Source organism: Dermacentor variabilis, chromosome 10 (genome assembly GCF_050947875.1).
Source record: "Dermacentor variabilis isolate Ectoservices chromosome 10, ASM5094787v1, whole genome shotgun sequence".
NCBI lineage: Eukaryota > Metazoa > Arthropoda > Arachnida > Ixodida > Ixodidae > Dermacentor > Dermacentor variabilis.
In genome coordinates, this window is record NC_134577.1 from 53,429,211 (window position 1) to 53,451,891 (window position 22,681).

The following is a 22,681-nucleotide window of genomic DNA, read 5'->3' on the forward strand; positions in this document are numbered from 1 at the left end:
ATTAGGGTGCTCTATGAGGCCATTCGTCTGCGGGTCATAGGCAGTTCTTCTGCAGTGACTTGTGCGGCTGTATTGCGGGATTGCTTAATTAAACCCTGCTACGGTCGGTGAGGAATTCGTATGGAGCACCACGTCGAAGCAGCATGTAGAAACACAAAGTTTTATTTCGTTAGCATTCTTTGTTTTCTTCGCGAACTTTTCATCCATGGTAGAAAAGCTAGCGCATCACGCTGCTGTGCTGACATAACAGGGTTCGAAACTAACCTCCGGATCGATTTTGGCCACAGACTATATTCCATTGTGTACATACGCGCCTCTCTTCAACAAATCCCTTCACGGTGACGTAAGTGATAGAAGACGGTGCACTGGGTATGCACCGTTGTTCAATTAAACTTTTTCACGGTGACTTGGAGCGCTGGTTATGTTCCACTCGCTCTGGCCTGGTCTTCAGTGAACCTCTTTGATGCCAACTTCGGTCACCAAAGCGTACCGAACGTCTTTGACGCCAACTAAGGTAACTACGTACGTGGCACTAGAAATGTGCCACCTGTAATATGACGAAAACAGATCCCCTAAATATTTCCGATGCTCAGCGGAATCGCACCCGTCACAAGGGTTGCTCAATGATAGAAGCCCAACCCATTAGCAGGCTGCAGCACAAATGCACGTCGTATGTGCCGCTTTTCAATGAACGCCTTTCAGGAGAACGCTTTAGCAAGCTGCGCCGTGATTGCAGTGGGAATGTACGGCTTTTGAACCGCCCGCTCACCAACTTCGGTCGCTGGGTATGTGCCACTGAGTGTGCGGCAAGCGAGGGAACAATTCTGAGCGTTCCATGGCACCGGCGACCCACGCTTCTTGTCTAAGAGGCCAGGCGCGTGCTGCTCGGCAATGCCACATGATGGCGCAGCCTGTCCCAAAAGAAGCGCCCCAGCGGAGACTACTTGCCACGTGAGGAGTTTCTCAGCGTTCACATTGACCAGTTGGCTATGCATTTTGGACGCCACGTGCAGGCTTCGTGGCGGCGGCGCTCTACGACGCAGGTTTCTTAGGAAAAGTGCGAAGAAAAATGCAGGAAATGTATGAATAAACGGAAATCAGTAGAGCAGAAGCAAACATAGTACACCTAAATATTTTAATCATTTTAAGTGCCGGAATAATAAAACTTCCTCATACTGAAATTTCAGAGTGTAGATATCGTAATGGCGTGTTTGAACGTTGAATTTTCTTATCCACGGTTGCGCTTGGGACTAATCAGTCTCGAAACTTACATTATGCACAGACGGGAATAAGTTCTCACAAGACTTTCCTAACTTGTGGCCAGCGCTAGATATTGTCAAAAGGATTCGTCATACGTAGCGGTGCTATGCTTTGCTAAGTGTGGGAAACCAGCAATCATTGCGGAAATTTTGACTTCACGATGTGTTCTTTTATGCATTGATGGTGTCAGGGTAACAAATATAATAATCAAGGACGGAACATTTATAGCATTCCTCAAATTAGTCATCCATAAACAATAATCGAACAAGGAAAGAAAACATTTAACTCCATAACACAACGTTGCAGGAACGAGTGTTGTGGTGTCGAACCATCGTTGTTTCTTTATCTAGTTGAAGTGATTATTGGCTACAGTGCATGACTCACAGTGGGATATTTTGCTTCCAGCAAAGATAGATTGTAGGCTTTAAAATGATAAGATTTGGCGAATAAATGCGACACCTGAAAAATATTGCAAACATAAAATGTGGTATAATAAAGATACTTTCAATAAAACAAAATCATAAACATTTGTAAAAAACATGCGCCACGATTTGAATGTTTAAGTCAATCAACTGAAGTAATCGTTACTGGCGAAGGGACAAATACACCTATTCAGGGCATCCGCATCTGGTTGTTTTAATATAAGCAGTTTAGAAGCCTTCATCTTTGTCCAAAAGATCGGTAACACTGTCCCCACTACTTAATTACTAATAAGTAATTGCTCGATTGCGGTTACAACTTGGCCCTCTCGCGCCATTGCACAAGTACAAACTGATCACGTCTAGAATTTGTTTCATTACCTTAGTACTTATTGTTTTTTTTTGTCATTTGATAATTCTTAAACAACACAAATCTATTTAACTTGTTTTTGGAAGGAACAATAAGGAAAATTGAGCAGAAATTGATTGCAACGGAAAAGAATAGCCAAACGCTTCAGGAAAGGCATGGTTTTCTTTAATGATACGATTGAACACCTATATTTGTTGCAGCGGCGAAGTTTAAGCATACCTTGTTGTTTCATAGCATAGGTGCGCAAACTAAAGTGCTGTTAAACAGCGCATTCTTAATGATAGTGCAGGGGTGCCTACACATATAAAGCGGTTCGTTATACGTGTGTTGCATACCGCAGCGCCAGCAGTTGGGTGGAAGGCAAACGCGATCCTCCTCTCTCACCGCCAGTGGCAGGGAGGATGAGAGAGTGGTGAGAGATCTAAAGGGCTGCCCTTTTCGAGTCTCTCACCACGAAAAGAAAGTGTGCTCTAAAAGCATTTCATGCGTATTTAAAGCTAAAACAAGAAAATTGATAAGTTTGTATTCGATGGCACTTGACCAAACAGGTCACTTGAGTGCCAAATACACAAGACCAGACAGGCAGCAATACATAGGCGGCATGATATTATCACACCTTTTCTGTGTTTTATCATATTGTTCTTATTTTAACGCTGATAAAGTGATGTTTCGTAAGTGTTTTTCAGTAGTCTGCTAGTGCGGTGAACCGAAATACCCTCATGTTAGCCTAAACTTGTATGAAAGTTTGCGTTCGAAAGCTGCAGTATCATTTATTTGCAAAATAATTGTGTAAAGCATGCATGTAAGGTTTGTTTTACTCTATTTATTCCTTATTTCCCACATTTAAGCACTTAATCACAATTATTTACGCTATCCAATCATGTAAAGCATGCAGTGACGTCTTCGGTCATACTGAAGGAGGGAGACGAAATAGTGTTGTATCTTTGTGACATCGGTTGCTGGGAGTAGCCAGCATAGAGTGCCATAGGGGCCTTCGAGCCATGCGCGAGCTAGGGCAAGCGCACGGCAGCAGTGGTGCTGTGGCTTAGTGGCATAGAAATTGCTCCGTACTCTTACCGCTTCACTTACGCTTAGCATGGCGCTCACTCCATCCTGAAGTTTACAAGCTCGTGGAGTGCAAATAATACCAGTTGTAAACGCGTATAAACATAAAATGTGTGGCGCGGTGACATTAGCTGATCAGTGATAGTTGTGGAGGTGAAAATGGCGAGAAAATGCCCAGGTGCGCACGTAACGCGGGAGCCACTGTGGCATCCCCTCTTGCTACTCTGACATGGAGCGTCCTGTCAGGTTCAGAGAGCGGTCAGCGCTAAAAGATAACAGTAACTCTCTTTCGTCTGCATAACTATTCGCCTTATTAATCGAAATATTCACTTGAACGAGCGTACCTGCTGCAGTGAGGATATTTGCGGTTAGGATATTCGACTAGCACATCTGAGCAGTGGCACAAAGAGCTCCGCAGTAGTACAGAGCTGCAGTAGTAAAGCCTACTTGTGACACGTGTGTTCTCTTCAGTGGCCTCAGTGCCTCATTGAAAGGCGACTGTGATACCTCTCTCCCACATCCCACACTGGGAGAGAGGTTGAGAGAGTGGTGGTGGGAGTGGAGTATTGCCTTGCCGAGTACTCCACCAGAGCATTTACAGCTTCATAAACACCAAAGTTATCGCGCGATAGCTCGTGCGTCTCGGCGTGCACACGGCGTAGAACGCACCCCACAACTCCGTCGCCCGAGAGCACGTGACATTTCTTACGGCACTTTGGTCAGATAAAGTCCAGACACTGCCACATTGTTGAAATAGCCAATTAAAGCTTTTGGTACTCAGCTTCCACCAACTTCAAACATGTGGCGCTTGGGATCAGGAAAGTTTAACGAACCTGCCATGTAGCAGAAGCCTACAGTACAAGCACCGCAAGCCAACTCGCCTTGCTGCTGAGTGGAATTAACAGCTAGCAATTTCATTAAAGAGCACATTTCATATTCATCTCATTGGCTCAAAATTAAACGCGTGTGGGATGTGGCGTCCTTAGTACCAGTTCAAAAGACACATAGAGTTGATAGTACCGTTTAAGTCGAGATGCTTTGACCGATGAGTCAGAGATTACATTACAGTGGCAAATGAAAAAGAAATAATCCATAAATAAGCTAACACCAAAGAAATAGGTCGTTTTGAAGTAAAGCCCAATATACTTTTTGACCTGATGTTCTTGCAATGACAAGATGTTCTTACAATGAAGATAACCTAGTGGTCATGATTCAAAGTATAGTCTCTTCTGCCTTGCAAAATAAGTGCACACATACCATACACTCAGACTACACGTGAGGCAAAAGCTTTGTCATGCGCACATTACTCTCTGAATGCGCTACAGCATCACTTGTAATGACCCTCACTTTACATGCTTAGGTGCCACTTGTGTCAAAATTTAAACTCGCAAGTTCCACATCCGTCAGACAGCACTGGAAAAAGTACATCCAGCTCTCAAGTGCCCAATCACATTGGGTATCAATTTTTAACACTGTAGGATCAGTAACCTCCTTTTAATTCGGTTATATATTGCTGCTTCCAGCAAATTTGCGTTTCACGCAATCCGATTTCTGATAATTGCACTTCTTGACTCCGACGATGTGATTTATCTTGCATTGATTCCTTGTGCAATACCTTTCTGATCACCCGCTGTGTTGCCTCCGCCATGTGCCCTAGCGTTCTTATGGCCATCATCGTCGTTGTGCTGTCGTCAGCGTGCCGACGTGTTGTCGTTACAAAGAGTGCTAATCTTAGGCACTTACATAACGCCAACACAATTTCCAAGCCTAGCTGAAGCCGCTTGGCCAGCTGCTGTTACAAAGCTTGTTATAACGTTTGTTCCCACACAATGTGGATTCAGAATAAATTTTGAGGCGTGACGAACCTACACTTGGACAAGCAGTGTTTCGCAAACCATGAATATGCAAATTTTCTTCCGTAATGTTTGCGGGCGGGCGGCTTCACCTCTGGTGCGGGGTCCAAACTCCACAAGTAGTTTACAGGATAGCTCCCTAGCCCCTGATAAGGACGCTTAGGCCATGCAGTCGCTAACACTATTCTTTGTAGTAAAGTTCATTGGAGATGTTCACAAAACGAAGCCAAAAGGGTAATGACTAAAAAAATTTTGCGAGAACAACCGGCACATTGAATATATTTGTCAAGGAAACAAACTCAATACATTTCTGGCAAATCGCATTGAGCGCAGCATTTTGAGTTCCATGCAGGCCGCATATGAAAATCGCTACGACAAAGTTGTTACTGTATTTCAGTAAAGAGAACATCTTGATCATTTCCCAATAAGTCCAACTAATATGACAGAAGACGCAATATTGCCTCTCCTGCAAGGCATATTCACAGAAGATTGGAACTAGCAAAAGACAGTTCTGTCAAAAACATAAGACATTGCTTCGCATTAACCAGGGAAAATAAATTCTACGCTTGTAGAAACCTTCCAAGAAAACACCGCTTTACATTCTTTCCACAACTCGGAAAGTATTGTTTGCCCTTCTTAGAGAGACGACAGCACAAATGTATTCGTAACAGGTGACTGAACAATTTTGCCAAATTGCACACGAAAATCGGACTTTAATATTAAAAAATCTGCGATAGACAATCGAGTTCTAGTGAAACATGTGAGCAAGATTGATACACGAAGGTTCATTTAAATGGTACAAAGGCCTCCAATCACGTTGCCACTGGCCGAACCAAAGAACTGAACACCTGCAAAAGCAACGCTGACGCTATAAAAATCAAGAAATTCCGTCTTTAAAACAAGGACAACCTCCACACACTGACGTCAAGACACAGAAACGCAACTTCGTTGGCAATGCAAGCACGCAAACTTCAAACTATCATGGGAACACTAGTGAAATTCTGTAAAGTTTGGATGCTTTGCACAATTGTGTTGAAAAGTCAAGTTGGTGTTTCCGGCAGGTTACAGTATAATTCCCCGCTATTGCACATGGTATGGCCAGCATATCAAAATAAATGTGCCACAGCATGTATGATAGTCGCAGGTCGCAATTTCTGATCTCGTGACGCCTTAGAAAACCAGTTTGCTCATTCGAAAACTAGATTATCCTATCTTGCGAATTGTCGCTGAACACGACAGATACAGTTTCCTGCCAACTTTTTGGGATAGTTGTGTATCAAAACAAGCTGGGCTGCTTTTATTATCGATGTTTAGATTGTGCGCGCGACGTAGTATCCAAGGCAATGAGTGGAGTGTCACATGAAAATTTCATTTCTTTTATATGCGTTTGCTGATCTTCTTTTTACTGCAACTAAAACTTTGACCAGTATAGCAATATCTGTCAATGTTATTTACTACTCATTGCTTAAATTAAATTTCGCGACCCACTTCGTGTTAGCGGCACTTTATGCCTGATATTGTTTATGGCTCTGAAACGGAAGTGTCTAAACATATTCTGCAGAGGGTTTAGGCGCATGGTATGTGCTTCTGTTACTTGTGTTCGAGTACATGTGCAGCCTTTACTGCCTGATTGCTCTTTGATGCCGCCCTTCTAATCCTTGCGTGTGCATACGGAGAGGAACTAAGGTCGCATGCACAGCAGTCGTGCCGACTCTTTTCGACATTTCCATTTTAGCCGCCATTAAATTTCACACACGGGTACCATCCAGATCGAGGAAATATTCGGGGCCACTCCTTCAGGCAAGAGCCATTCGCAGTGGTGTCTGCTGTGTTTTGCCAATGGAGAGGCTCACATTTTCGAGCTCATCATTTGTTTCCGTCCCGCCACTTTTCCCTACCGGGTTCAGTTTCGAGAATCTTTAACCCCGCCGCCAGCTACAGTATTGCCTCTTATTTCCACGAATGAGCCGAAGAGGGTCCACGAAGCTCACTCACATAGGTAAGAGCTTCCTTGGTAAACCTTCTATTGAGGACAAGGCGCTTATGTTGTTGAGGTGCAGTTGAGTTGCATGGTGCTCCTGCCACCGTAAAAAGGCGAAAATTACAATGTGTTAGGATTGCTGTTTCACATTAGGTGGTTCCGTGACCATCCTCCGGCGTGGCTAGTCGTTGTCGTTTGCCCTCTACATATTCTCCTACTAAATTGCACCACGAGGGACCCATGCCGGGGCATTTGGGTTGCGTCAAGACGTACGCTCGGCTTTCCAAGTGGCTCTGGCCGCAAAATACGTATCATAACGTGAAGCCTACCTTTCCGCCCGGCACGTCCTGCGAAACCCGTAAGCTATCCTCATCCAACCCATCACAAATTAGCAGCAAACTGCACACTCAGTCACATTTTCAGGTCATTGGCCAGGGTCACCGAAGCTTATTTCCTATATGTCGTGAAGGCCACAGATATTGTTACGATACTGCGAACATTACGACCACGACGACGTTAGTCATTGTGAGGAAGGAGACTGCGGCGAGCTCTTAGCATAGGCTATCCGATTTTGTGGTTTTTATTGTCTGTGTCAGTGTTGCTTTTGTTTAGTCATGCACTAGTGTAGATTGTCATTGCCAACTTTAGAAAGAATGTGGTGACGTCGGTCGGCGAGGAGCTGCCGAGGGGCACTGTGGTTAACAATAACGCCTTCTAGGAGCAAGTCGGTGAGATCGGTTGCACGGCTTATCAGAAGAGCCTACGTGATTGCGTATTGGGTTGGTTGATTAGCAATCCACTTATTTCCCCAAACCAACGTAGGAAAAGGGCATAAAAAATGAACGCCTACACGACAGAATGGTTCCCATGGTGCGTCAAATGATTGAAAGGTAGACATCGGGGAGTGTAGTGGCCTTTTTTCGTGGTTGACAAAGGTCGTATGCAGCGATATAGCGACAGACATCGCGGTGAATACCCGGCGAAGGTAAGCGCCGTCGAACGCGGTCTTAAGTCCCTGATACGCCAAGGTGACGGGCACTTGGTACACCACGAAACTTGGCGAGAACAGTCAGTCGTAGATGAGCAGCAACAATAAACAGTTGGTCAGGGCTCTAAGGGCGCATGTTTTAGCTGTACGATATGCCAGAGTACATTCCAAATATTCGAAGGGAAGGGTCTGGCGATGTGGAAGTAAGCCACTTAAAGATCTCGTTAAAAGGCATCCAGGCGTTGTTTTGCTCCAATGTCGCGAAAGGAGTCAGGGAGAGAACGCTTACAGGGATAACGACTGCAGAAACGCCAGGTAGGCTGACAGTAAGGCGCGACAAGCAGTCTGCATCTTGATGTAACTAGCTAGCCTTGCGTACAACTGAGCGATTGCATTCTTGAAGGCGGAGAGACTACCGCTTAAGGCTCCCAGTAGGGTAGTTTAGAAATGAAAGGCACCACAGAACGTTGTGTGCAGTGATAACTGCAAATGGTCGGACGTAGAAATAGGTCCGAAATTTTCCGAGCTGCCCGAACTAGAGCCAGACGTTCGCATTCATACTTGCGCTAAGCAGTAGAAAGAAAGGGACTCAGATAGCTAATAATTCGTTCTTGTTTTTGTTGTTTCTGGGCCAAAATAGATCCTATACCGTGGTTACTGGCATCGGTACGGACTTTTGTTGGAGCTGACACATCAAACTGGGAGAGCAGCTTGATCAGCCCGGGTAATGCACGAGCTTTCCGAGGGCCTCAAATGAAGGCAGCGTCTATCCCGATGAGCTGACAGAGTGGACACGCAACGTTGGCAAATTTTTCTTCTAACTTCTCTGGCGCACGTTAGCACGGCAAAGTCCTTCACTCCCCATATATTACCTGGATCAATGTGTACACCAGGAGAACCGACGAGATGTCCGAGCACAGAATTTTTGCGATGACTGCAGTGGCGTTTGGCAGGACCGAAACTACGGTAGTTTCAGGCACTTGAAAGGACACCCCCCATTAAGGAGTTCGCGGCGTGGGACCGCATGGATCGCTATTTTTTTTAGCGCAGCGGTGGTGGCATTGTAGAACATGTGCGTCGCATGTGGGTAGTGCTAGAAACAAATCGGGGTGGTGCCGGAAACCCACGGTTTTTATCTGCCGGGTAGATATATCTGGCATAATATGGAACACGGTCGTTTATGTGGGCCCCTATCTCGAAAAGGGGACCTGTAGAGGTTGTTAAAAGTTCCTGGGCGAGCCTTTTCCCACTGCAGGTTCCGTGAAACAGTCGAGCATTCACCGCTGCTATGGGTGGCAGATGAGGCTGGGTTCAAGCGTGCCACTGGTCTGGTGCTGGTTAACAAAGGGAGTTCCAGACTCTTGCAAAGAACACCAACATATTGGGAAAGTGTCGTCACAAGACCGCCTTAGATCTTTGCTTACATGATCAGATTTATGACAATTTTCCAAGCATTCAGCCATATGAGTAATACCAGCACAGTGCGAGGCCTTTTCACACGAGTGCCTATTAGTGAAGAGGGCACATCAAAAATACTGCGATCGCCCAAACTTCCTTTCTCTTAGGCTGCCAGTGTAGCGGAGGCTCTGATCCAGCAGAACCAGAATATTCCGGATAGCATCGTGCGGACCTTCTTGCAGCGCTGCAATGGGGCCTGAGGGTACATACCGTGCATCAGGTGACAGTAGCCAGACAATCCAGAGCTACTGTAGCGTGGGCTTTCGCCGATAGGCTTTGCGGAAGCGGAGCCGAGGCTTTTCGCGTTTTAAAACACCGGTCTTCGTATAAATATGGCTTCCACAGTTGAGGAATTTTTAAAATTGGACAGGTGAAAGGCATCATTTGCAACGAAATAATGACATGCACTAACTCATCAGCTTCCGACATCCTCGGATACACCATTCGGCACAGAGTGAGCACGTCCTGAACGTAATGTGGGACTTGGACTTAGTGCATGTCCGGACACGCGATGCGAGGTCTTTTTGGGTGGGACGCTGATATCCAACATGCCTGTCAAGCGAATTCTTCAGCTTTTGTTTACACACCTTCCAGCTAGTCAGTTCCTCCTCGTGGGCCTCAAACCAGACGATCGGAGTTCCCGCGAGGTAAAATATGAGTTTACCTAGCATGATTATCTGGTGCCGGTGATTGCTTGCGCTTGTCCGTTCGTATCGTTGAAGCCAATCTTCAAGATCGGTGTTGTGAAGGCCGGAGAAGGTTCTTTGGTCACGCGGTTTTGCCAGAATTACGGTGGTTGAGGGTGGCGACGTGCCTGAAGCACTCTAACCTGGAGCTGATAATAAAGACGCAGACAAGGAAAGGTGGCTGCACAATTGCGTCTTGCTCATGAGCCCGCATCATTCAACAATATGTTATCGGGAAAAACAAGCATAAAACATATTTAGAGAATATTCACAAAAACTCTACCGGCTGACACGATGGAACTTAGGTGGCGAAGCCACGAGCAATGTCTTCTTTTGATGAATTTGAATGTCTCCTTCATCAATCTGTTGGAATATGTAGGTTCGTCAGTTTGGATGCCATCTTATATTACTGAAACATCGTCCTCAAGGGGAGGGAATTAATTATCGTAATTTCTATCATATCTGGGGGACTATACTACAGCAATCGCATGATGCACCCACAAATGTCTGCCTTGGTGTTTTCCAGGTCCCGGGACACTTTTTTTGGCCCGGTTTCTACCACAGTGAACGTAGCTGCAGCATAGGGGGTTCCAGCAAGTACACACGTGACCACAAATAAAAGGAACGGACATCACAACGCTTTTACGATTCCTCTTACTGGTGCTCGCGTCTGTACTTGCTGGAGCCCCCTATACTGTCACCATGCATGTACTAGCCCAACATACTACCCTACTGAACGTGGTTAGTTGCTGTCTTCAAGTTTTTTTTCTACACTAGAAAAGCGAGCGGTTCATTATACTGGGCGCTACCAGCGTACTAATATGACAAGCAAGCAATCGTTCCTCGTTGGCCAGGAGCTTCCCGGTCTCTTCAATCTCTCCACCGCTGGCAATGAATTGACCTAACCATTATCCAGCCCGTTACGCCATAGCAATGCCTTATCTTTCCAGTTATGCTTCGAACGTCGCTAAATTCTTCATGCAAGACGTCGTATACATCACTGTGCTCCTCATCAGCGTCTTCCCGGACGTTGTCGCTGCTTCTTGCCTTTGGTCACCTAAGAATTACTTTCCTCTTGTGCCACTACACAAAACGTTACGACTGCGCACCACGCTCAAACGATCACCCTTATGAAACGACTAATTGCACCAGTACTAATATAACCTCCTTATACTTTTCATCAAATCATTGCGACTGGGACACTGTGCGACCTTTATTCACACTTGAGTATACGCCGCAACACGACACTGCTGGCTTCTCTGTATTCAGCGTTCTGCATGGAGGAGAACTAGCCTTGCCTATCGATACGCCGCTTCTAACCACAGCCAAGCGATTTAGTGACTACGAGCTTATAACGAGACCCCCACAGGGACTCGCCCTTCCTTCTAAGTTGTCTTTCCCGTCCTTCTCTAGAGATTTCCTTACTTTCATAGTTAATAAATAAATAAATAAATAAAGTGAAAGAATTAAGTAAATCAATCAATCAAATAGCTTTATTTTGACCAGTACTAAAAAATTGACTCTTTAAAAATATCGCCGGGAAAAAAAATGCCTAATGACAGCTTGACAATGTCTCAGCCACCCATCGTATAGGACTTAGCTTGAGCTTTGCTGAATCATTTTATCATGCAAGATCAAATCTTACAAGAAATTTCAAACAGTATCTGCAAAATATGTTTACACTGCGCACAATATTCATACTCTAAAATATGTCAGGCTCGGCGTTTTGCATAACATTGGTTAAGTAAGTTGCAAGAAAGTGTGGATATTCATGAAGTAACCGATATAAATACTGATTGTTTTATCACCCTCTCCAACCACCCAGTGGTTGTGGCAATGCGATGTTGAGCTCAAGGTTGCGGCTTTTATTCGGACAATTGTGGTCGTATTTGATTGGAGGCGAAATGCCAAACACTCATGTAACTTAAATGTAGATGTGGGCTCAATAAACGCACGTGGTCAAAGTTATTCTGGAGTCTCCCACTGCGACGTGCTGCGTACTCATGTCGTGGTTTTGTTTGTTTCACTGAATAAGTGATTTTTTCTCGCGTGACGTCCTAACGGTACTCGCAACTGGTGAAAGGTGACGTAACAGAAACGCCGGATGAGTCTACACAGAGGGCAGTTTTTTAGGACAGGCACAAACTGGTAGGCACTAGCATTCTTGCATTTTGCCGCGTAACAAAACCACTATCTTAGCCTAATGCTCAGCAGTAACGACTCAACAGTACCCACATCAACAGTACTCAAGAGTAACCACCATAGTGGTTAGTATGGCTATTGAATCAGTAAAAATGTACATACTCACATTCTGTGCGAAAGACGCCAATTCATTAGTTAGGTTTGCAAGACTTGAACTTTCAATTTCGGGTAATAAGAATTTTACAGTGTTGTTTACTAATACTGTGATATTCGGCACATTTCTTATATTGTACATATAAGGTATACGGTCAATCTGAAAAATTTAACAGTAAGAATAAGAAGGGTATACGTAAAGATATCATGTCTCTTAAAAACTTACTAAAACTTTAAAAAAGCAAGAAGCAGCGGATGCTCTTCTTATATTACAATTTCGCTGTTGTGTGCTTATAATTTAGGTATTTTTTTCTATATTCAGTTTGTTAGCCCAACAGATTCTACGTTTTTTTCTCCGGTAAGTCTAAGGCAACAGGAACGCGAAATTGACTATAGATCACCGGAAAATAATTCGCCGAGGTCAATATGTTTCTGAAGGTTAAATTATTAGAGCTATGACGCTGGTATATTGATTAGCTCTATTTGTTAATCATGTGCGGCATGTAGCTACTGTGGCATGTGGGCATGCTGAATTGTCCTCAAAATGTTGCGTTCGGCGTCAATTTACGAAGAAACAAGATTAAACGCCAAATGACTCATTTTCCTGCAACTATCTTAATAGCATCGAATATGCAGTGGGCTTTGTCTTGCCAAGCTTTGACCTGTGATGCGAAGTGCTCGATTAAAGCGATCGACATTCTTTACGTACTTTGACCAATCCCACTTGTTGGGGCACAATCACATTCTTTCCCTGGTTGGGGCACAGTTATCATTCCAAGGAACCCAAATTGTCTAGTATCTTGGGCCACTAGTTATGTGCGGGCTTTTGTGTTGCTGAGCAGACAACATGGGGGACTGGCATGTGCCTCAACAGACAGCCTACCATGACGTGTTCGACAGACAAATGCTGCATCAGCAGTGCTGCTGATTTCAGCACTTGTTCTGCGCTACACTGGTGCCGTAAGCGAGGTTCGCGTTGTATATATAAGGAGATCGAAGCCTTCTAAAACACGACCACGGGATAAACGATCGCATTGTCTTTCCTGTTTTCAGTTTTTGTTCTTTCTCGGTTTCTGTGGCGCATACGTATTCTAAATTCCTGTTTACGTCTTCTGCAAGAACTACTCAGTTGAGAGTCACGACTACCCGTGTGTGCTTATCGGTCATCTGTGTTGCTTCTTGTGCTGAACAAGTCAGTTCAAAGATCAATCGAGACGAACTACTCAAGCTGTCTCTTAGGTTAATTCTGCCACTTGCTCATCTCCACGCAATCCAGACTCATTATTAATATGTTATGAAAGTTCATTCGACTAGTAAAACCCTTATAACCCCTTGTCAGTCCTATCAAACTTATCGGAATAATGTAACCTTTATCAACCTTGTCGGACCCAATCCGAGCATTATCCGGCCTTATTGGTCGGTATCAACCTTATCGCGATGATTCCGATTCTTAACTATATATGTCCTTATCAACGTTATCAATCTTAATCCGATCCTAACTGGTGCTTACCAGAATTTATCCCCCATTATAAGCTTTTTTCGCTATTTAACATCTTATCCATCCGCGTCGAATCCTTACCAATCGTGATGAGACCCAGATAAACCCTCATCGCTCTTTATCAACTCATTGACAGCATGTCTGTCCGTGTTGCGTGAGGTCAAGCGCATGATGCCCCAGAGATCAGTGGCATTTCAGTCGGTGAAAGAACGGCCCTACGGAAGGCGCATACCGCGACCAGAGAAACGCATGGGGGCGCGCCGTGTTTGGCAATACATTTTCAGAAAACGGAATTTCCCTGATGTCTACAATGGTGCAAGTCGGCTTACGTGTTGTTAGAGGTACGGCTTTTATTCAACCATCACCAAATCTTTCAACTAAGCCTTCCTATACACTGTTCTCCTTTCACATTTGTTATGTACTACACGTCCAACACATTCATATAGTTAGGTATAAGCGCTTTCTTCAAGCATGGGTGTTTAGCCCAGTGGGTGAAACACTCGGCGTCTAGGCTTTAGGGCGGAGGTTGGAAACGCACCGCCACCGTCATTTTATTGCGATAGCAAGTATATTATGGACACTCCATGCCCATTTCTCCTGTCGTCGTCGCCGTGAGGCTCCGTATAAAGGTCAAGGGCGGTAAAATCGTTGCCGCGCGTTGTATGCTGTCAACCTTGATACCTACATATACCTCTGCTTGAATACGCCGCATCCATCCGGTCTCCCTATCAGAAATACTTGATCGAAAAACTCGAATATATTTTGAATAGAGCTGCGCGTTTTATTTCACGTCGTTATGACTATAACAAAAGCATAACACAAATTAAATTTACAGCCTTTGCATGATCGTTCTGATATAGCCCTGCTATCATTATTTCATAAATATGTCCTTATTACAGCCCCATCAGTCCTGCCTCTTGAACCTTCTCAATACAGGTCACACCGGCTGTACAATAAGTTAAATTTCATGCGTGTCTACGGAAAGACTAACTAATTTAACTACTCTGCTCTTCCAAGATCCATTTGCCTTTGGAACAATCTTCCTAACGCCATCGCGTATGAGAGTGACCAGGAAAAGTTAATAAGCTAGTGTCATCTACGTGAAGTTACCCGGTTTGCCCAACAACCTAACGCATATACGTGTCTAGCAGGAGAAGTATATGATTTGTCAAGAATTAGGCCAGTTTTCAGTGATGAGTATGTAAAGGATGTAAAAGACTACCTAAATGAAAATCAACGTGATTTGCTTCCAGAAGAGAATGAGGGCGGCTCTTTGTATGGCACTTTCCATTTCCACTTTAGACCCAAGGCAGTTCAGGCTTTGATCTGCATTTTCACTCGGCGGCACGTTGTGTTGCTAGTAAGGATCACATCAGAAGCCAAGTAATTGCGTACCCAGGTAATGATGAAGCTTAAAAAAATGGGGCAGGCAATGAAGGATACTACTTGGAGCTGAGGGATACTTTTTTTCTAACACTTCACAACCGTGAGAGCCACTGTTTCTCAAATGGGTGCTCGGCAGATAGTAACATCATGTCTTAAGGCAACTTGTATTTTTAGGATACCTCACGCACTTTCATGTATCTGTGTCCGTGCTTGTCTCTGAGTCTTTTCCCACTAAGCGACTCAACTTGTATAATAGCTTCGGTTACTGAATATGTGCTGGCACTCGTTACGCCGTCGTAGTCGTTTCAATGTCGTCACACCAGCTACATCATGCGGCTCTCATACTTTGTGGTCAGGCCATCCTCATCACAATGTCGCCGTCATCCCAGTGTAGTTGCGCAATTGTCATCATACCACCTTCATCGCTCTATGACGTCAGCCTTTTTTCTGTACTGCAATTATGTTGTGATTGAAAATTGATTATGCCGCCGCTGTCATGCCGTCGTCACCATCGCTTAGTCATTATGAAATTCAAGGCATGCGTTTATTGTCATACCATGGTCATGAAGCTATCATTGTGATTTCATTAGCATCATTGTAGCTGCGACATCAAAGTCAATTCATACTGTCGTCACCACGTCGTTATTCCTTTGTTCTCAAGCCATAGTGGTCACGCTGTCGTTATTATACCCACACCATCATTTCAGAATACTGATCCTACTTCCTTCGTGACATCGTCGTCCTACTGCCTGCGCTGTAGCATCGACGTCATACAGCGGTCGTCGTTGCGTCGTACTCATGGCAGAACGTCGCGAGGGTTTGTAGAAAAATGAGCTGATCCCGCATAGTTTTATGGGACAAACAGTGAAGGAATTGAAATTGCATGATGACCACTACAGCTTTTAAATGAACCTTTCGTAAGCAATGCGGTGTGCCGCTTCTTTACTTGGAAGGTAATTGAGTTAACGCCGACAGTAATCGTGAGATGCGTTGCGCTTTTTTTTTATTTGCTTAAGAAGCTCAATGGGATCAATATGTACATACCTTTTTCGAAAAAGATCTCAGGAAGTGAATCCTTATTTCTGCAGTTGGCTCAATGATACATTTCGAGTATATCCATAGGCGTAAATGGTCCGTCCCGAGCTTTGTGTAATGATTAACACTAGTTGTGCATGCAGCAATGTATCGATTCGTTTAGAGTAGGGAGAGAGAGAAAGAGTAAATGATAAATTAAAGGCAGGGAGGTTAACTTGAACTGAGCCCGCTTGGCTACACTACACTTGGTAATGCGAAAAGGCGAGGGAAAGAAGAGACTAGAAATGAAGAAGAGAAAATCCACGGGGGATATCAATTGGTCACTCAGTCCGGATCACAGGGGGTGACTCAATCCAGTAGCTTTCGAGTATCGCAGCAGCACCTTCATGGGCTTTTGTAGCTGCCATACGCAAGACCATGGTCCCAAGATTATGTTCAATCTGAACCGTTTTCTATTTAACTGTTTTAGAGCTGTTTAGAGCCCAGGTAACAGTCGCAGTGGGATAGATCGGTCGAGGGACGGCAATCAATGTTGGGAGAATTCAGGTGTGTGCCACTTCCCCAATGTCATACGGTGCGCTAGCTTGCTTAAGTATTGGGCTGCGTCAGTCCGCGATAAAGGTACAGAAACAAGGGTTGCGCCTTCATGTGCTTTCCTAGCAGATTCGTCAGTGAGTTCGTTGCCGGATATTCCGCAATGGCTCCGAAGCCATTGAAACACGACGTCGTGTCCTTTCGTGATCATATGATGGTGCATTTCTCGTAGCTCTGACACGACTTGCTCAGAGGACCCGCGACGAAGAGCAAACAAAAGACATTGTAAGACCGCCTTCGAGTCGCAGAGTACTGCTCACCTGTTAGCCAGTTGGATGTTACTGTAATCAACGGCACATCGGGGGGCAGGAAGCTCCGAGCCGTTGATGTTGTCAGGTGAGCGATCCTGTATCGCATGCTTTTGATCGTGATGGTATAACCACGGCGCCGGCAGAGCTGGTCTGAGTGGAAGAGCATCCGTCCGTATATATGTGGACTCGGTCAAGGTAGAAAGTGTCCAAAGAATTAGGAGCTGCTTGCTTCAAGGTCAAGGTGGGCAGGTCAGTTTTCTTTCTTATCCATGGAACCGTAAGATGCACTTGAGGTTGTTGTACACACCAGAAAGCTGAGGCTGAAGGTGTTGAGGGTGTGAAGCCCGATGTTAGGGATGCGCGATGGATGCTGACCAGGTTTGAGAATGACGCCAATGGTTGTCGTTCTGGCAGGCAAGCAGACAAAAGAGCTTGAATGCATCGGTGAAACAAGAGGAATATGGGCTCTAAGCGTGTCGGTGCTAATGTAATTAGCGATCAGGTGGCCTTCAGCCATTATAACGATCCCTGGTGTTGAGGGGCTCCGAAGAAGGCCTAGGCAAACACATAGTGCCTATGCTTACACGCTATAAAGTTCTTGAAGATTTGACTTGCATGTTTTAACAAGTACGGGAGAGCTATAGCGTAGAAATCCAATAAAACGTGAACGGTAAAACTGTAGCATGGAGCCCACTGACGATCCCGATGTTTTGCCGGCAATTAACTTGAAGACGTGAACAACAGATGTGAGATTCTTCTTCAAGTAGTCAACCTGAAGGCTCCAAGAGAGGTCCCGTTCGACAATGACACCCAAGAACCGATGATTTAGTTTGTAGGAGATAGGCGGGCCATTGATGCATACTGGATAACGAGACATCGTTTTTCGCGTAAAAGCGACTAACGTACATTTTCAGTCGAGATGATAAGGCCTTGTGTGCGCAGATAGTCAGATGCTTGTGTTGCTGCTTTCGGTAGCCTTGCGCGAGCCCTTTTAACGCCCTTCCTCTCTATCGAAACCGCCGTGAGATACACGTTGCAGAGGAATATTGTGCGAATGTAGCCGGTGGCACAGTTTTAATCCTTGAGATGCTTTACGCAACATTCCTGGTCCACGAGATACAAGTATGGACGCTCCATTCTTTATGGAAGAGTTTGAAGCTGCTATGGCACACTGTAGGTGTTCGTCTTCACCAGGGCCCGATGGAATAGCACATACTTATTTTCGCCATATAGGTGGAGAAGTGCGATGAGAACTCCTCAGCATTCTGAATAGTTCATGGCAGGATGGTGTGGTTCCACAGGAATGGACACGCTGTCGCCTGGTACCACTGCTAAAAACAGCAATGTCACCGCTGGAACTGGAAAAGTATCAGCCTATAGCACTTGCCAGCTGCGTCGGGAAGTTCATGGAACGTATGATCCTCATGTGTCTGAAATCATACTTTGAACATCATAAAATTTACTCTTACTCTATGACGGGATTTCCACGACACTGCTTATCGATGAACAGTGTCATCGATCTACTGTCATCTGTAGAACAGCAAAAATCTTGGAAGCGATTATCAGTACCACCCTTTCTTGACTTAAAAGGCGATTACAATAAAGTTTCTCATCAAACCATCATACACGCACTTTTGACAATTGAACTAGGAGTGCAAGTATATCGAAGGATCAGAAACTACTTGAAACAAAGTTCCTTCTTCGTACGTACAGAAGATGGTCCGATTAGTGACCACTACACATAACGAGGCGTTCCCCAAGACTGTTTTCTAAGACCTATTCTTTTCAATATCGCGCTTCTTGTGCTGGCCGAATCCCTACCGGAAACAGTGAGTGCCTCAATCTACGCCGATGATATCTGCATTTGGACATCAGCGGTCACTCGCCTGCAGGTTTGGCGTAGTGGGTTTTGGACACGAAAAGGACTTCTTGTCGCAAATTTCTTGGGACCTAATTTTTTTTAACGGTACATTTGGCGCAATTAAGGTATGTGAAATTATTAATTCTTACGGATGCTGTTCGCAGATTACCTCATGCATCCCGGCTATTCTGAGTTTTTTGTTCCTGGACACTTCAGACAGAATACTGACTGTGTGCTACAGCGCGCAGCCGTGACAAGAAACGCAAGAAAACCAGCTAGCCCAAGCGATCACCCTTCTGAGAGCACTGACGCGTGTTCTCGAAAAAAAATGTAATAGGTGCACCTTCTTGCATATTTATGGTGTTCTAGTAATCACCACTTTAAAACTCGAAAGGTTTTTTTGCGACTTATCTCTTACAGAAGTTTTTTTGTAGGGGGGGAGGGGGATCGAATTAAGGCTACTTAGCGATCACCGAAATAACTCCCTGATGGCCGCTTGATAAGATTCACAGACATCAGGGTGCTCTTTCTGATGAATCAGATGCGTTAGTAGAAAAAGCCCCAAGTCAAAATACCACCCTAGCCATTTTTTTTTTGTGCGCTCACATAAAGCTATTGAAAAGAGCTATGTGAAAACTTGTCCTTTTGATCACACTCAACAATTTGTACCACCATCTCTTGTACCATAGTTTCAATCCATTAATGGTCCAACAGAATAGTGGTTTGGCTGGGTTGGAACATTTGAATCATGACGGCGATCAGCGCACTACACAAATTAGGCGCTAAAAAAGGACCCACCTTTTTCCCCCTAAAGAAAACGGGAGTAACACGAACACAACACCGCATCCTCGTTAACTTCCTTAACTTTGTTTATGTCTCTTGTTTCTTGTAGTGCCCAGGGGCCCTATAACATAAAACCATTCCCATATGTTTTTATTCCAATCTCCTGACGTCAAGTTTGCGTAATCGCCGAAGGAAGCATCGGGCGTTGACCCGCAGGGTTGTTTAAACAGACCAATCAAACGCTCTCCTCGTTTATAGGAGGTCACTTTTGTTCGCTTTAAAAACGAAGAACATTGCCTACACTGAGCGGCTTATCTTACCTAATTGGCTGATAACAAGCAAGGAGCAGGCTCAAGTGGAGAGGGATTATATGGGGCCGAGCCCGTGCACTGAAAACCGATAACCGGATAAAGAGGGCGGTGCCACCGTCTGCTATTGGACCGCTTTCCCTTACTGATGTTGCGGTGGCTGGTCGAAAATCGCGGCGGCATGCAACGGAAGGTTAAGAATGCTGCTAAAACGAATCCTCACCAAAGAAGAGTTGGCAGAGCGAGGTCGTAAACGTGCTCGAAAACGTTACACGGCCTCGCAAAAAGTTTTATCGTATACAAATAAACCCATGCTCTCCGGAAGGTGCGAGCAGCCACTGCCTGAGCAATCGGCGGCACCCATTTTTTATTCCTTTCGGAACGGGGCAGCCTGCCGCTATCCAGAAAGAAAGTTGAATTTTGTTCGGCATACTAATGCATCTTGAACACGTACACGTCATTTTGACGTGTGTGTTCTCGTGGTTTCATGACGTCCCCTGACAGGCAGTTCAAATGGGTGTAGCCCGAAAACATTTGAGCACTAGCCGAAACACTAATGGCAGAAAGGCGTCGAATCAGAAATATTTTTTTCTTTCGTTCAGTCCCGTCATGCATAATCAGTGTGTACACGTCATATCATGTGGGGAGCTATCGCGGATTTCGTGGCGCCGCGTGACAGGCGAAGTGGTGGTGGTCCAAAAAAGCGTTTGAACAATCGCGAAGGGGTCATTGCAGAATTGGAATAAAAAAGTTTGGAATAGCTTTACGTTATAGCGCCCCAAATAACCGTCATGACTACTGGGAAACCGTGGCGGTGCACTTGGAACTGTAATTGTGCGCGCTGATTTCATTCTGTAGAGCGGCGCACCCGGAATGCAAGTTATTTTTGTTCCCTTCTGCCGGAGAAACAAACCTTGCGCAGGCTATGTCCATGCAATGAATTTTGGCGAATCTGTACGGCGACCATTTTCTGCTGTCGATTAGGTAAATCATTGTTGCTTCACATGTCATTGCATAGATAATAATGGGAGATCTCAACGGCACCCCACCAGTGACATACTCTTCAAGAAGGTCGTTATGCCCTTCACTATTGATCAGAAGGCTAAAGGGATCCTGGCTCTTGAAGCGGCACACGGCGACAAGAGGAAGGCAGCCAAGCAATTCCGTATGTGGCATTGTGTAGGACGCTTTAATCCGTCAATGCATAGAACGTACTAAGTCCTTTGCGAAACGGGTAGCTTAACAAGAAAGCGACACAGGACTGCGACGGTAGTTCAAAAGCGGAAGCGGATGTTTCGGCATTCTTTACTGCTAACCCTCACGGTAGCGCACTCGACCCCAGTACGGAGGCCGGAACCTCGAGGTCATCAGTGTGGATGATTTAAAGAAAAAAAAGATCATGTGCACCCGTACCATGCACGTATTTAGCAAAAACATAAAGACCGAGATTTTGAAAATACACATAACTTTCCCAATTGGATTTTCAGGAAATTTGAAGAAGAACCGCACTTCCTCACTCGCGTGCTTTGGACGGATGAGGCTTATTTCTCCAGAAACGCACAAGCTAATCTTCACAACGCGCACTACGGGAGCTATACTAAATCCCACTGGCTGGCACAAACACGACATCAATTCCACTGGCCGGTTATTGTGTGGTGCGCTATGTTTTATGGCAACATCATCAGACCCATCTTTTATGACAACACCCTAACCACGGAACGCTGCGTCAACGACATCCTGGAGGGCCCCGTCAACAACGTCTGTTGCAATTCCACTTGCGCACCTTCGCACCATCTTGTTTCAAAACGATGGTGCTCCTGCGCATAGTAGTAGTCAGTCTCGAGCTTGGCTCAAGAAGCTTTTTCCTAGATAGTGAATTGGCCGGCACGGGTCTGTACCCTGGCCTGCAAGGAATCCGAACATGACACCACTGGACTTCTTTTTGTAAGTCTTGGTTTAAAATCGCGTGTATAGCAGTGAAACTGCGACACTGGACGCCCTAAAACCAAAAATAAGCAATCTGCCGTGAGATTTCAACGTCGTTCGTCAAAGCTGCAACAGCCCAAGCGTTGGAAAGAAGGGCTGTATTGCTTCAGATTTTTACCTGTCTGAACACGTGCTATAAGTGGTAATGGAAAATAACCCCTCAAAACTGGCGTAAAATATGACTATTTAAGCTTGTTCATGATGTCACCCTATCCTTACATAAAGAAAGCTTGCGACAAAAATAGAAATAGGTAAAACTGCTTTGTTTTGCCTCTTTTCTGGAGTTCGATAGATAGAAAAGGTAAATGGCTAAACCAGTTGCACCTTTGGATATTTCCTTGTGGGCGCTCAAATGCCTTACGTGTTTCTGGTTGATTTTTTATTGAAATAAACTCCTGCGTAGCTGCTTTCTGTTCTTCCGAGAGCTGCCTTTTTTCTTGTTTCGTGCACTTTTGCGCACTGTTTTTTTTTAACATTGGCTGACTTTCTTTTGTAATTTGTTTCACGATACGCGAAGGTTAAAGCTATCCTAAGTGCCTCATGATCGAGCATAGCATTCTTGCGCCGGCAGATGCTGATGCTTATCGCACCCCACTAGTTAGGT

General features: G+C 45.0%; 1 protein-coding gene across 1 annotated transcript in view; it reads right to left on the reverse strand.

Annotated features, from left to right (window-relative positions):
• The window catches only part of LOC142559246 (uncharacterized), a 68,626-nt gene that overhangs the window by 9,510 nt on the left and 36,435 nt on the right, over positions 1-22,681 (reverse strand). Inside the window, exons 7-8 of the mRNA XM_075670874.1 lie at positions 12,389-12,535; positions 1,645-1,719 (exon numbers count right to left, since the gene is read on the reverse strand). Coding sequence (XP_075526989.1) covers positions 1,645-1,719; positions 12,389-12,535 — 222 coding nt within the window. The remainder of the gene's footprint in view (positions 1-1,644; positions 1,720-12,388; positions 12,536-22,681) is intronic.